General features: G+C 46.1%; 1 protein-coding gene across 1 annotated transcript in view; it reads left to right on the top strand.

Annotated features, from left to right (window-relative positions):
• Positions 1 to 15243, top strand: part of ANKRD44 (ankyrin repeat domain 44) — a 259546-nt gene that overhangs the window by 237574 nt on the left and 6729 nt on the right. The window contains exons 19-26 of the mRNA XM_080669556.1: positions 1643 to 1730; positions 2891 to 3008; positions 4251 to 4467; positions 8672 to 8759; positions 10602 to 10685; positions 11582 to 11727; positions 12193 to 12275; positions 14671 to 14753. Coding sequence (XP_080525682.1) covers positions 1643 to 1730; positions 2891 to 3008; positions 4251 to 4467; positions 8672 to 8759; positions 10602 to 10685; positions 11582 to 11727; positions 12193 to 12275; positions 14671 to 14753 — 907 coding nt within the window. The remainder of the gene's footprint in view (positions 1 to 1642; positions 1731 to 2890; positions 3009 to 4250; positions 4468 to 8671; positions 8760 to 10601; positions 10686 to 11581; positions 11728 to 12192; positions 12276 to 14670; positions 14754 to 15243) is intronic.

Raw genomic sequence — 15243 nt, 5'->3', positions numbered from 1 at the left:
TGCTCCCCGAGTGGAAGCCGTGTCTGTGTGAGGCTGTGGGTGGCATTCAACAAGCTAGAGCAGGGATGGGGGGTGGGGGGGGGAGGGCTGCTCCCGCCCCGACTGTCCTCCTGGGAGGGGTGCCTTCCAGCACCCGAAGCACCCCCCTGCAGGAAGTGTCACGCCTGGTGCGTGTAAGTGTAACCAGCAAGGGGTCCCGGCTGCCTGTCCCTACTTGAGGCAGTGAACCAGAGAGAGGGTTGCATCATATGTGAACATTTATTCCAATCCTGCCGGCAGCATGCGGGAGCAGCAGGTCACCCACAAAAATCTGCTCTGTCCCCCCGCCCACCATAAGCCAGCTGCTTATATTGGGAAGAAGGACAAAGCTTACATGGGGAAATAGGCAAAAGGGAATGCCAAATGGGCCGTTTACAGGCAATACGGCTGGAAATCTGCAAAGGCCTGGGCATGGCACGCAAAGGCTGGGGTTTCCAAAGGGCTGGTTTCTGCAACAAGGCTGTTCGTCTTTCCATGAGAAGAGGCAGCTCCCGATGGGGAGGGCGGGCTGCATTTCCAGGTGAGCTCCCAGGTCCCACCTGCAGCTCCAGCCAGGTTAGGATGTGCCTTCTTTAATCAGAACAAAACCATCCCGGTTAACAGGGCATGATTCATATTTCTTACAATTACAGCTGGTCCCCAACACTCTATCTCTGCCCCATCATAAGGGGTGTCCATGTATTGTGCCCGAGCTGGTCGAGGCCAACAGCAGGGTCCTCGCTGCATCTCTTGCCCATTGCCAGCCCTCTCTGTGACCGCTGGTGATTAGGGGTGGGGACCCCGCAGCACCTGGGAAGCGGCGAGGAGACCTGGGCAGGGGAAGGGAGGGGAGGGCAGGGCACAGAGGGGACCCAGGAGTGTGAGGCTGATGGAGAGCCCCCTGCCCTGCCCTTCCCCCTGCATGCATGAGACACGGTCAGGCTGTGGTTTGAGGAACTCTGGGACAGGGGTGCCCCTGCAGGCAGCCCATCCAGGCTGTCAATCACTGAGCAGTGAGTGGGGCTTCTGTACACCTTTGGGCCTGAGGGCTTGCTGTAAGTCAATCAGAACTGTTACTCGGGTGCCTGCCGCAGAATGTACAGTGACAGGGAACAGCAGCAGGACCCGTTCACTCTCTCCCTTCCTCTCCTTGCCTCTCCTCTGCTTTACTCTTCCCCCTCTCCTCTTCCCATCCTGTTCCTGCTCCCCTCTCCCCCTGCCGCTCCCCCTCCGATCCCTTCTTCCTTCTTTTTAAAAAGGTCTGAAGGCAGGCAGGACTCTGGATTATATAGTATTGTGTGACTCTCAGAAGAGCGAAAAGAACTGGAAAGTGGGGAGAAATGAAAAAAAGAGATTTGGGGGGAAAAGGACATGGTGTTTCAGGGAAAATAACCCTCAGGGCATGAACCAGGGACAAGTTCGGTAAGGGCCAGGGTGCCCTGCTGGGGAGAACGGAGACAGAGGAGTAAAGTCAGCCTCGGGCTCACTGTGCCAGCAGCTGATATGGCCTGGAAGGTGGGGACAGCAGATTGAAGACCAATGATTTAGAGCCCAAACAGACTTCACTTTGGAGGGATGTGTGTGGTCGTGTGGGTCTGTTAACAGAATGTCCGTTCTCTTTCAGTGATTAATGGTCACACCCTGTGTTTGCGGTTGTTACTAGAAATCGCAGACAACCCGGAAGTGGTTGACGTGAAAGATGCCAAAGGACAGTAAGTGTCCCCCCTGGGCCGGGCCCGCGGTTGATTTCAGTCACAGTGGGTGATGGTTGGTTGGTTTAGCCGCTGGGAGGGCTGACTGCTGAACTTGAGGTTGGGGGGTACATGTTTGGGTGAAATTCATTGGCTGAGGACCCTGGAATAATGAGGTAGCTTCATGTCAGGGTATATACCGGGACAGGCAAAATATGGAATGTCACAATGGGACTTAGGAGATTCTACTTAAGTGCAGTGTGTGAGTGTGTGTGTGTGTGTGTGTGTGTGTGTGTGTGTGTGTGTTGATGAAAAAGAGCCAACGTTGTATGTCTAGGGCCATGTACCCTGGCCTTTAAAAATAGTCCTCCTTGGCTCCTTCTTCCTACCCATTTTACCCTCTTTTGAAGCTGCTACATTTTCACGTTCATATTAATAATGGCAATGGCCTCAAGAAGTTACCTCCATCGTAAAAATCCTTCATATTTGCCTCCTTCCTTGGGTTTGTTTTTCCCAAGTCCTTCCCACCTGGTAGCCTGTCCCTGGCCCAGTCTTCTCTTACAGATGGGAAAAGCAGAGCCAGCACGAGTGCCTCACCCAGGCATGAGTTAGTGATGCAGTGGGAGCTAGGACGCCCCCTCCTGGACCCCAGCTCCCTGCTCTTTCCTCTGGGTTTGCCAGGCTTTTCTGGAAGGCAGCAAGCTTTGGTCAAGTGAAACATTGAGCAAACACCAACACAGAACACTATGAAGGTAGAACTACTCTGATAGGAGCGAGAGGGTCGCCTTCACGTACGTGCTCCCTGCTCGGTTGACATTTAAAAATGCTTCTGAAAATGATGGGATCGCAGTGACCATACTGAGAAGGAGCCTTTCCCAGCCCCACCAGTATCAGTCATTCCACGGACAGCATTCCATGTGGCCATTAGATGCCAGAGGCAGAAAGATATTTATACTAGAGGCCCGGTGCATGAAATTCCTGCAAGAGGCTTGACCCTCACAGCCCTAGCTTTGTCCGGAAGGTCATCCAGAAGGTTGTTCGGCTGTCTGGTCTAATTAGCATATTATGCTTTTATTATTATAGATAGAGAGAGTGACAAAGAGAAGGAGGGCCTCCCACTGGAAGTAATGAGCATTTTGTTTTAATTTTCTTCTAAAAAGTCTAATCTATCTCTCTCCTAGAACCCCACTGATGCTGGCAGTAGCATATGGACACATTGATGCTGTTTCATTGTTACTTGAAAAGGAAGCAAATGTAGATGCTGTTGACATCATGGGGTGCACAGCTTTGCACAGAGGGGTATGTCCGTCTTCCTCAGCCGCAGTCAAGCCATCTTGGAATGAGCACGCTTCCTCTTTACTTCCCATATGAGTTTTTAGTAAAAAAGTTGTTTCCTAAGATAACCAATGAACCTCAGTCGGTCTAAAAGAAATTACAAAATCTTTCGCACAAGTGAAATAGTGGCGGGTACTCTGAGGTCCTGCTCTTGCGATTTCATGGTAGATTGTGATAATAGAACCACAGTCTCCCACTGTTGGTAGAATTGCTTCTACTTTCTGATTACAAAATACTTGCATAGCATAGAAAATTTGCAAATATTTTTTTTCAAATCACAGAGAAGACAGTTATAATCACTAGTAATCCCACCTCCTCTAGAGATAACCATTTTTTGGTTTATATACCAAATCTTCCTTTCTGTATATACATTTATTTTTAAAAAATTTTAAAAAGAGAATACTGAAGATACTATTTGGAACCTACTTTTTTTCTTTTAGACTATCAAGGACCTTTTCCATGTCAGTAAATATTTTCCTGCTCTGTCATTTTTAATGGTCCATTGTATGCAGGTGCCATAATTTATTCCAGCGATTGCTTAGTGTTGAGTAGCCCGCTATGTCTAATTGTTGACCCATTCCCCACCTGAAATATGTATCCTGTGACAATTCTTTGCCTACATCTGCTGAGTTGTTTTTAAAGCATGCCGAGGAAACGAAATCAAACAAAAGCAGAAATAAAAGTGCTCTTTGGGGCTGGTGCCAACCACCATGGTAGGGAAAAGGAAAGGAACTCTCAGTGGTCAAAGGGGTAATCCTAGTCCTTATTTCTTGGGGACTTCCTGTGGGCCATGCAGCAGGCTGGGGCCTTTACGTACCTTATCTCGTCAATCCTCACAACCACCTGTGGGGTCCTTATTACCATCCCCATGTACAGGTAAACGAAACGAGACAGAGAGGTGAATCGACTTGTCCAAGCTTTACCAGGGGAAGCCAGGATTTAACTCACACCTTCCTGACTCTAACGCTCATGTGTTCCACTGTATCATAATACCTTTCATGGTTATGTCTGGAGAGTCGAGATGGTTCCCAAATGCTGATGTCCACACGGACTTTTCTGCTATGAATCTGGCTGGGTTGTCCTCCCCTAAGGCCCGGGCATTGATGTCCTCTGACTCTGAGCCCAGCCTCACTCAGCCACCTGCTTCACATCCCGAGCCGGCTGCCCTTCTGACTTTGTTTTGTGTTCTCAACGGCAATTGATTAGATCATGTCGGGTCATGAGGAATGTGTGCAAATGCTGCTGGAGGAAGAAGTCTCAATTCTCTGCAAAGACGCCAGAGGGAGGACCCCCTTGCACTACGCGGCGGCCCGCGGCCACGCCACGTGGCTGAGCGAGCTGCTGCAGATGGCCCTGTCGGAGGAAGACTGCTCTTTCAAGGATAACCAGGGCTACACGCCGCTGCACTGGGCTTGTTACAATGGTGAGTGCACGGTCGTGCGACTGAGTCCGGTGGGTTCCCTCTGATCCCGGCACCACTGGCATCTCAGGGAAGGGAAAACAGCACAACGCTGTCCACCTTGATTCCCAATCTTCCTGCAGTTAAAAAAATCTACCTTTTTTCTGTTTTTTAAGTGTGTTTCCCTTCCTGGCTCCTATGATGCCTCAATGGAATAAAAATTCACTTTCTCCCTTTTTGCTAATTAATAACATAAAACTCCTAATCAGAACTTTTAATGAACTGAATAACCAGTTTTAATGAAGGTTTCTGATCTACATGATATAACCAGGGATCCTAGAATGAATTAAAATGACACAGCTAACACCTGTTACAGTTGACTACCAGTCAGACTCCCAGATGATTGATTTGTCTTCGGGCATTTTCCTCTTTATATCTCATTTCCCCCATTTATTTTTGTCACACTTATAATTCAGAAGATTTAACATTTTTTTTATTTCACTTATTTGAGTAAAAAAGAAATGCAAGCTCATCATAAATTTCAAAAATATTGACATGTCTAAGGTAGAATTAAGTCTCATTTCCAAACTCGCTTTCTGGTGTAATTTGGTGTGTACCATTAATACTTTCCCCTTGAGGATATAAATAAATACAAATGTATGTGCATCTGTTTGTTTTTTAACTAGAATCATAGAACAACTATCATTCAGTAACCTTCTTTTTTGCTGTTGTTTATTTAACATGGTGGGGCACAGGTATAATGGCCACCTGAACAAGATGTCTGCAGACGACAAACGATGTAGGCAACTCCATAGACCCTAACGGAAATGATTACAGGATCATTTCCTTACAGGGATGTAGGGTCAGAGCGGACAGACAGCCCAGCACTGTGCACAGATGATTCTCCGCTAACAGACCCGTTACAGTACTTTTTTTGTGGTATAACTCAGGTACTGATGAGTGACAAGACCAAGGGACAAAGAATGCAGTCAGCCAGTGCAGTAGTGCCCGGCCCGTGTGGCTCAGTGAACCAGGAGGTCACTGGTTCGATTCTTGGTCAGGGCACATGCCCTGGTTGCAGGCTCAAACCCTTGTGGAGGACGTGCAGGAGGCAGCCAAGAAATGTTTCTCTCTCGTCGATGTTTCTATCTCTCTGTCCCTTTCCCTTCCTCTCTCTAAAATCAATAAAAACATTTTTTTTAAAAAAAGAATGCAGTGGTGCCAGGGGCCATACATACTTCCTGGTGGTCTTGCAGCGGAAGATGGTCCATAATGGATCCTATCGCCAGGTTAATGTTTATCCTGGTTGCCATGGCATTCTGGCCGTTACTAACAAAAACATTTATGGTAGGTTTTATGGAACACTGATAATCATCAACTAGAAGGCTCTGATAGGCTTGCTCAGTGAGGCTGATCGAAGGTCACAGCAGAAGAGAAATCGGGACCCAGAGTTGGAGCCGGTTTTGTCCGCATCTGCTTCTATACCCATTCTATCGCAGATATCCTGCAAGTTATTGTGTGTCAGTAACGATTGATCTCCTTAGTATATTGCATAGCAGATAAATCAATATCGGTGCGTGTGTATCACAATTTATTATTTATTCAACCGGGTCCCTGAGGATGGACATTCGGATTGTTTTCAGTTTTTTTCCCTGTTAAAACAAGGCTGCAGTGTGTGTCTCTTCATAGTATGTACCTTAATTCTGCCCGATAAGTTTCCAGAAGGGAGACTATTCAGGAGGACGTGTGTGTTTTTTAACTTTAATAAATGACACCATGTTACTTTGCAAGAAGGGTGTAATTTATTACTCCCCCAAACGTGTATAAAACCTGTGTTTCCCCAAGCCTTTGCCAGCCCGGGAAGATAGCATCTCTTTCCTTTTTGTGATTTGAAGGACAGAAAAGGTTATCTCATTACTTTGGGTTGTGTTTCCCTGTCTAACCGTGTATTTATTTATTGGTATTTCATTTTCTGGAAATGACCTTTCCCATCTATTGCTTATTTTTAATGACTTTTATCTTTCCTCCTGCGCTTGCTGGAGGGCCTTGTCTTAGAGATAGGAATCCTCCCTGCTCGTCCTGTGTGCTGCCAGTGTTTCTCTCAGTCTGTCATTTGTCTCTGGTCCTGGTTTATGATGTCGTTTTCCATGCAGAAATTTTGAACTTTTGTGTAGTTGAGCCTGTCATATTTTTATTCGCTGGGATCGAGGTTCCCAGTCCTGCTTAAGGTCTCCCACCCGTAAGTTTATATGGATATTTTCCCATATATATTCTACTCTGTTTTTATAATTTTATTTTTTCATTTTCAATTCTTATAGTAAAATTTTCACCTAGACGGTTTGGCGCAGTGGATAGATCACTGGCCTGCGGACTGAAGGGTCCCACGGTCAAGGGCACAGGCCTGGGTCGGGGGCTCGATCCCCAGTAGGGGCCGTGCAGGAGGCAGCTGATCAGTGGTTCTCTCTCATCACTGATGTTTCTATCTCTCTCTCCCTCTCCCTTCCAGTCTGAAATAAATAAAAATATATATTAAAAATATTTTCACTCAGAAACTATGGGGTGCTCTAATTTACGACATTTCATTTTCATTACAGTCCTCTTTCGTCATTGGCTCTGACCAGTAAGAGCCAAATTTTCTACTTGCTCACCTTGGCTTGGTCCCTCCCTGCCACTGGAGGATTGTGATTCTTTACCTGCTAGTGGCTGAGGGCTCCCTCAGCCCCATCTGGGTCAAGCCCAGAGATCTCTCTGGCAGGAAGGGGAAGGCACAGTCAGAGTGTTGGTCTAATGGCAGGTGGCAAACTCACCGACCACATCCTGTCCCCTGAGGTGAGGGGAAGGGGAGTGGCAGGTCTCTGTTCTGAGGCCTCTCCAGGTGCAAGCAGGGGAGGGGAGCATTCCCCCCACCACCGCCCGCAAGCAGTTCCAGTGCAGTCTCCCTCCAGGTCTAAGGGTCAAGCTCCCATCTTCCCAGAATCACCTTCACCGAGCACTGTGAAATATCGAAAGTCACTCAAGGATGCCCAGTCCTATCTACACAGACCCTTAGATTGGGGTTCATACAATCCCGAAGAGTGGTGTGTGTAGATGCTCCCCTAAGTAGATCCTATGGGGGATTCATACTAACAGAGGGTGTGAAATGTTTAAGTGAAGGTTGGCTGTAGTTGGAAAGCTAAACAGTATAACTTCATAAAGTTAGGGGATTTTTATATTCATTACTTTATATGTTTTTAATCCTCCTTCAAGCAGTGTCACTTTTTCTCTTTATAGGTAAAAGAAAGGTTTGGTTTGTGTTTTAATACTTAAAATTGTCTGATCTCCGTCCTTCTGAGGTAGATCATGAGAGAACTGAGAGTTTAGCACTGAGTTCAGCCAAGAGGAGATTCCAGGACAACAATCTGTATTCCAAAGCCAAAGAGCTTGGCATTAATAGCTGTCCATCACTTCACAGACCACATTCAGGTCCTTTATCCGTAAGCTCCCATCGTCCTGTGACATCGGTAGGGCAAGTTTCCTCATCTGATTTTTTTAATCTATGAGAAATCGAGGCTCACAGATCCCAAGAGAGTTGCTTGGATCACGTGACAAGTAAGCCAACAGAGCTGAGGCCTTAACGTAAATTCAGTTGATTTGGAAACTACTTGTCATTTTGTTGAAAATAATTCCTCACCTGCATTCTTCTACGTATTTTTTTTAAATACTTATTGGGTACTCGTTGTTTGCCAGGAGCTGGTCTTGGGGCCATTTTAAATGCTTATACAGTAGTTTACATTCAGTATTTTATCCTTTCACCTGCTATTTTCTATCAATCACATCTTCTCCCCTTCACTAGGGTCCATAATTATAAGTGAATCTACTCAGATGGGTGAAGGGGAAATTTCCTGTTGTAACTGGGCAAAGGGAGGTGTGTTAGTTGTCTACCTATCAAGAGCTGAGCATAACATAGAATCGATTCTGCTGGTGAATGAGGCCCCTTCTCCATCTCGTTCTCTACCCCAGACCACATGGCCTTCATTGTCTTATTTGTTCATTATGTCTCGGAACACCTGTGAGCATAGTCAATAACATGTTGGCATGTTGTGAATTTCATTCCATGGAGGTTGAGCATTCATCCAATTCAGGAAAATTCATAAGCCAGAATTCAGTTCTTGATGACAAAAAAAAAATTGATTGTGTTGAACAAAATTTCTCTCTTGGAAACTTCCTAAATTCTTTTGCTTCCTCGCAGGTAATGAAAACTGTATAGAGGTACTTTTGGAGCAGAAATGTTTCCGCAAATTTATCGGCAATCCCTTCACTCCCCTGCACTGTGCGATGTAAGTAGAGACGCCGGAAGTCAATGGTGCTGCTTTAATTCCTTTAACGACATGTAGAGAAATTGCCCTTTAGGAAAGGAAAAAGCTTTCACATGACAGATAAGACCAAAGTATTTCATTTTGCTGCTAAAGGCACACAGGTCTGAGAGGGAAGTGTGGTCCCTCATGTTAATGATTTCCAGGAGATTTCTATGGAATGTCGTGGTTTCCGGGAGGCTCACATGCCACCTGAGGGAAATTGCATGAAGAGGTGGCCTGAGGGGCACCTGACACCCCGTACTCTTCAGCTCTGCTTCACATCTGTCAGCCAAATTCTAAAGATATGCCTGTGAATGATTAGAAAGACATTTTATACCAGGAAGACTTTTCATGTATTGTAATTCCCTATCTTCGTATGCTGTAAGGTTTTTCACATGCAATTTTTGCTCCAATCTCAGTGTGTGAATCATTGTCTAGAGCCGTGGTCGGCAAACTGCGGCTCGCGAGCCACATGCGGCTCTTTGGCCCCTTGAGTGTGGCTCTTCCACAAAATAAAACGGCCTGGGCGAGTCTATTTTGAAGAAGTGGCGTTACAAGAAGTTTAAGTTTTAAAAATTTGGCTCTCAAAAGCAATTTCAATCGTTGTACTGTTGATATTTGGCTCTGTTGACTAATGAGTTTGCCGACCGCTGGTCTAGAGAATACAGGGACTGTAAGTCAGACTTCCATGTCAGCCTGCTGGGTCATGGGCACCCAGGTGGACATTTTCTTGAGGTTGGCAGGTGACCTGTGTCGATCCAGCCTGTTCCTTGACCAGCTGGCCCTGGCACAGGCGATGTGAGTGGCCAGCGCTCTAACAGCTTTGAAGCGCTCCATCCTTGCCCTCCAGTTTTTCGGGTTTGGCTTCCAAGATTCCATGAACAATAGGTCTATTATTTCTCTCACAAGTTTTTTTTGTTTTGCTTTTCATAGCAGCAGATACCCTAAAGACTTTATTATTATTATTTTAAATCTTTATATGTCTCCCTTCTTTCCCCCATTGACCTCTTCTAGCCCACTCCCCACCCCCTCCTCAGGCCTTCACCACCCTATTGTCTGTGTCCATGGGTTATGCATATGTGCAGACAAGGTCTTTGGTTGATCTCTTCCCACCCACCCACCCTCCCCTGCCTTCCCTCGGAGAGTCCACAATCTATATGCTTCTTTGTCTCTGGATCTATTTTGTTCCAGGTTGTACCCACTTAGATTTTGAGGTGCCGTTACTCGCAATTTCTTGTCTTAATTGATTTCTCGAAGTCCTTGTTAGTGTATTAGCAGCTGTCACTGGCTGTGGATTCTTCGTATAACTATCCCGGGACCTTTCCAGGAACTTTAATAAACCCCTTTCCTTTAAAACTTTGGATATAATTTGTTTGGGTCTGTGAGGGAGTGGAGCTCAAATCCAAGAGTGACTGACCCACGGCTCCTGGTGAACTCGGAGTAAAGAGGGTGCCCTCCTGAGCTTCTCCTCCCAAGACCTTCAGCTTCAGATCCTACCCTCCTCACCACAGCTGTTCAGACAACCAAAGGAGGCAACTTAGGTCAGATAAACAAACTTGAACCCTTCTTGGAGCAGGCAGTTCTCCAAAACCTTCAGAGTGGAGACTGCCCGCTTCCGGAAGTGTTAAATACAGTTCGTTTGTATCACCTAAATCGTCTTCTTTAAACATGTTACCAGAACATGGCCACAGATAGTTGCATCAGACTTAAAACACAGCAACCATCAGATTGTTACGGACACGGAGCGTGGGAAGATGGACGAGGAGGGGATATATAACTTTCTAAGTGGTGAGATTTTTCATGTTAAATTCACTTTCGTTTTAGAATAAATGCCCATGAGAATTGTGCGTCACTGCTCCTGGGGGCCATAGATTCCAGTATTGTCAACTGCAGAGACGACAAAGGCAGGTGAGTGGCCCAGATGGCATGCCTCTCCTCCACGAATCTCTGTCTCTGCCCTGTGGTTGCAGAGGGGCCCAACATCTTTTATTTAGTTTTTAAATTGAAAACTAATATGTAAACATGATGGGTTTTTTTAAAATTAAGTATTGTAAAGGATATATAATTAAAAGAAGTTTTCCTCCTCGGCCCAGCAGCCCCAGCCTCTTCCACGGAGGAAGCCACTAGAAACTGTCCTTTCCAAATGTGTGTATTTCCTCACATATTGTCTATGCACCGCTACAAACATATGTAAAATATATGTGCTTATATCCCTTGTATGCAAATGGAGCACTCTATAGCAATGCTCTGATTTGGCGCATCTTGGAGATCTTCCCATACTAAATCCCTTAGATTTTCCATGTTCTTTTTAAAGCTGAATATTATTCATCTGAAGGGATATATTATAACTTAATCGTCCTGCCCCCTATGGAAGAATATTTAGGTTGTTTCCAGTACTTTGCTATTTCAAAAGGTGGTGCGGTTCATATGTGCCTGGTCCTATGACCCAAGTGCATCTAGGAGATAAAATCCTAGAAGTGGTTAAAAGGTCAATAGTTTTTAAATTTAACAAATAATGCCAAGTTGTCCTCCCCTCAAAAATCAGTCATTCACATTAGATGATGTGGGCTTTTTAGAAAAATAGCCAGTGATCTACAAATTTAAGGTGTAATTTTGAAAGTGTCAACAAAGCGGTCAACAAAGATGCTAATTTCATGATCAGGGCCACCACCTAACCCCCCGCGTCGGTGACCCTTCCGAGGGGCCTGGTGGTCAGCTCTGGGAACCTGCCGTGTTTCTCTGGCATGCACAGAGAGCGGGGGTGAGGCTCCCGGGAAGCTAACGCCGCTTGTTCTGGTCGCCAGGACGCCGCTGCACGCCGCAGCCTTCGCTGACCACGTGGAGTGCCTGCAGCTCCTGCTGCGACACAGCGCCCAGGTGAACGCGGCCGACGATGCGGGCCGGACGGCGCTGATGATGGCCGCGGAGAACGGGCAGGCGGGCGCCGTGGGTACGTGCCAGGGGGACTTCCCATCCGTGCCTGTCCAACACCAAAGGCACGGGCAATCAAGAGAGCCGTTAGTCTCTTGCTATAACCCACAAAAAGACCAACATTTTACCTAAGCCACCGGCTCCACCTGCTCATTGTTCACAGTCCCGTCACTGGCTGGTCGGTGGGCCTGATCCAAGTGAGCCAACCTCTCAGCAGGGAAATCTCTTGACGTTGAGAAACCAGAGGCAACACAGAATCATTGTACCTGGAAATAGAACTCTATAGACAATTACAATGGATGCCTATAGGCCTTGGATTTGGCTAGAACAAATGTGGCCATAAATGGCTCCTTTTTTCCTTAAAAACATTAACTAGGATTCTGTGAGCTGCACTAATTTAGATCTGTTACTGTTTCTGTAGTAACTTCTTTAAGATGCATGTAATTGGCATGTAGTCTGAGTAGCTTTCTTTTGTTTTTTATAGACATTCTGGTGAACAGCGCCCAGGCTGACCTGTCTGTGAAGGACAAGGACTTGAACACACCCTTGCATTTGGCGTGTAGTAAAGTATGCAAAGGAATTTGAAACACTGTTATTCAGTATAATAATAATAGTAATGATGGTGATGATGATGATGATAAATACCACTCAATTCTACCTCAAAAGTGCATATCATGGCCCCTAATTAAGAGGTCCATTTCCCCAGGAGGTTGTGCCCTCTAAGCGGAGAAGGAGGAGGAAAAGCAAGGGCGTGCCACACGGGTGGACGGGATGTGCTTAGCATGGCATCGGCCACTTGCATGCTGGCTGCAGTCTGGCTTGATGCTGCCACTGTGTCTGTGGTACCACATTTTGGCTGTAAACACACATGAGGACCTTAGATACATGGCTTCTAGAATATGAACAGCTCCACTTGTTTTCATTTAGTTTCGTTGGAAGGCCTTGTAATAACACACCCAAAAATGCTCTCCTGTGAGGCAAATGCTCTCCTGTGCAGGTCTACCCTCTCCCTTTTTTTCTGGTGCCTCGTCCAATGCAAAGGACGCATTTGTGTGTGTGGTTTTTTTTAAAAAAATAGCCTTGTGTTCACTGCTTCGGGGTCCCTGCTTCAGCACAAGATAAATGGCACATAGGAATGTGATTTCCACAGAAGCGGGATCATACTACATACAATCTGCTCTTATTTCTGAGTCATATGTTATGAATAGCTTTCTGGTAGACATTTCATAATGTTTTCGAAGATGCCTGGTACATGCTACCTTAGGAATGTGCCACCCTTTACCCCGCCCACCCCCTCCCATTAGACATTTGCTTGTTTCCAAATGCAAGCTTCTACACAATAATAACTGTGGTGAAATGTTTTAGGAAGTCTTGTTCCTTTAAAATAAATTTCTAAATGTGAAATTATTGAGCCTGAGGCTATGAACATTGTAAAGACCACATTCCCCTAAAATGAAGTCTTATCGGAGTGAAACCTCTGTGGATATTTCTAAAGTTATATTTAAGGGTCTCCCTTCTAAGGCATTGTGGTATGATGCCAGCTGACACCAGTGATGGTGTTTATTTCAGTACCAGAGGTCCGGTACATGAAAATCATGCACTGGAGGGGAAGGTCCCTCAGCCAGGCCTGTGCCCTCTCGCAGTCCAGGAACCCTCGGGGGATGTCCACCTGCCCGCTTAGGCCCACTCCCTAGGGATTGGGCCTAAGCGGGCAGTCAGACATCCCTCTCACAATCCCAGGCTCTCGCAGCCTGGGACCCCTCGCTTCTTACTGCCCGCCTGCAGCGGAAGAGGGAGAGACTCCCGCCACCGCCGCTGCGCTTGCCAGCCGTGAGCCTGGCTTCTGGCTGAACAGGCTCCCCCTGTGTGAGCGCACTGACCACCAGGGGCAGCTCCTGTGTTGAGTGTCTGCCCCCTGGTGGTCAGTGCGCATCATAGCAACTGGTTGTTCAGCCGTTCGGTCGATTTACATATTGGGGTTTTATTATAGAGGATAGCTCCAGCATTAAAGGTGTTATCTGTACCCAGCGGCACCAGCAGTCTCAGCCGTTCCTCTCATCAGGTGCATTTTCTCTCTTCATGTTCTGGGAGTCCCAGGGAAACCACAAAAAAGTGCTCCATTTCGTCAAGTGTGTTTCAAGGTGTAGTTTTCATGACTGTAAATGCAGTGAGTTTCCAACGTTATTGTGCCATTGAGTCACCTAAGGATATTGTTAAAACTCAGCTTCTGACTTAGGAGAGCGGGAGTGGGGCCTGAGATGCCACGTCGCTAAGTGCCAGGTGGTGCTGATGGTGCTGCTTCGGGTCATGGGGCTCAGAAAGCCAGTACCTTCACGGAGCGCTGGCCCGAAACCGTGAAAGCACCTCTGACGGATCAATTGAAATGACTGTCTGTCTGTTGTCATAAGACGCAGAGATCATTTCCCCTGGCGGAGGAGGGAATGAATAGGCTTTCTTGAAAAAGAATCCTTTCACAATAGAAGGCAGTAACTGAGAAGTGACACAGATAATAGGTGGCATTTGAATTCCAAGGATAAATGGATCAAGGAAGTGGTTGATCATGAAGACCTGAGGAAGGAGATGGGACTTGACTTACATTTAAGAAGTGATGTTGAAGGGTACTTCTGACTCTGCTCCCTGTTTACCAGCTGACCCAGCTGAATTCGGGTCGGTTTCAGCTCCCTGGACATTAGTTCTAAAACTTATCCTAGAAATGTTAGTATTCCAGATCAGATTTATATTAACCAAGTCCTAATGGGACCTCATTTGGGATCTTGGAGAATCTAGGACCCTGGTACTATTTGATTTTTAGAAGAAAAAGGAATTACTCAGATGATGGCCTTCTAACATGTATACAGGCAGAGGGCATTCATTTCACATTTAGAGCACAATGAAATGATTGTTCCGGAACTTTCCTAAGTCTCCGTCCTGTGTTTCTGATCATTTTCTTTTTCTTCCCTAGGGTCATGAAAAATGTGCCTTGTTAATACTTGACAAGATACAAGACGAGAGCCTTATTAATGCCAAAAACAATGCACTGCAGACGTAAGTGTGATGGCGAGAGCTGGACTCAGACCCAAATTCGTAGTCATGTATTCAACAAACGTGAAGCTTGCTCTGTGCCGGCTGGGGCTGGGGGCACCGTAGTAAAGCACAGACCCACTCTCCTTTGGGAAGTTTGGTCCCACACCTGCGAGTCAGACCCAGCTGGCCAGTTTCAGTTAGAGCCTTCATTTTGATACGCCGGCATGGAGATTTGGGAGGTCTGTGTTTTCCTTTGCGGACATTTCTATGGTAATATTATAAATTTACTGGGTGATTAGAAAAACTCATGGGCTGACCCATTTGGGAAATATTTGTATAAATGTATTAGCATTATGTAGTCTTACTAGAAAATGACAGTTTTATAAACTAGGTTCCCAGAATATATTTGAAGAATGTCTAAGCCATTTGTCTTAACTACATTTTAATGTAATGCAGCGTGAAAAATTTAAAGAATGCTTTAGCTTTAGCCATGTGGCTCAGTTGGTTAGAG

The sequence above is a fragment of the Plecotus auritus genome (assembly GCF_963455305.1).
Source record: "Plecotus auritus genome assembly, chromosome: 5".
Taxonomy (NCBI): Eukaryota; Metazoa; Chordata; class Mammalia; order Chiroptera; family Vespertilionidae; genus Plecotus; species Plecotus auritus.
The sequence above is the reverse complement of the archived record's forward strand: the minus strand, read 5'-3'. Positions and strand labels throughout refer to the sequence as shown.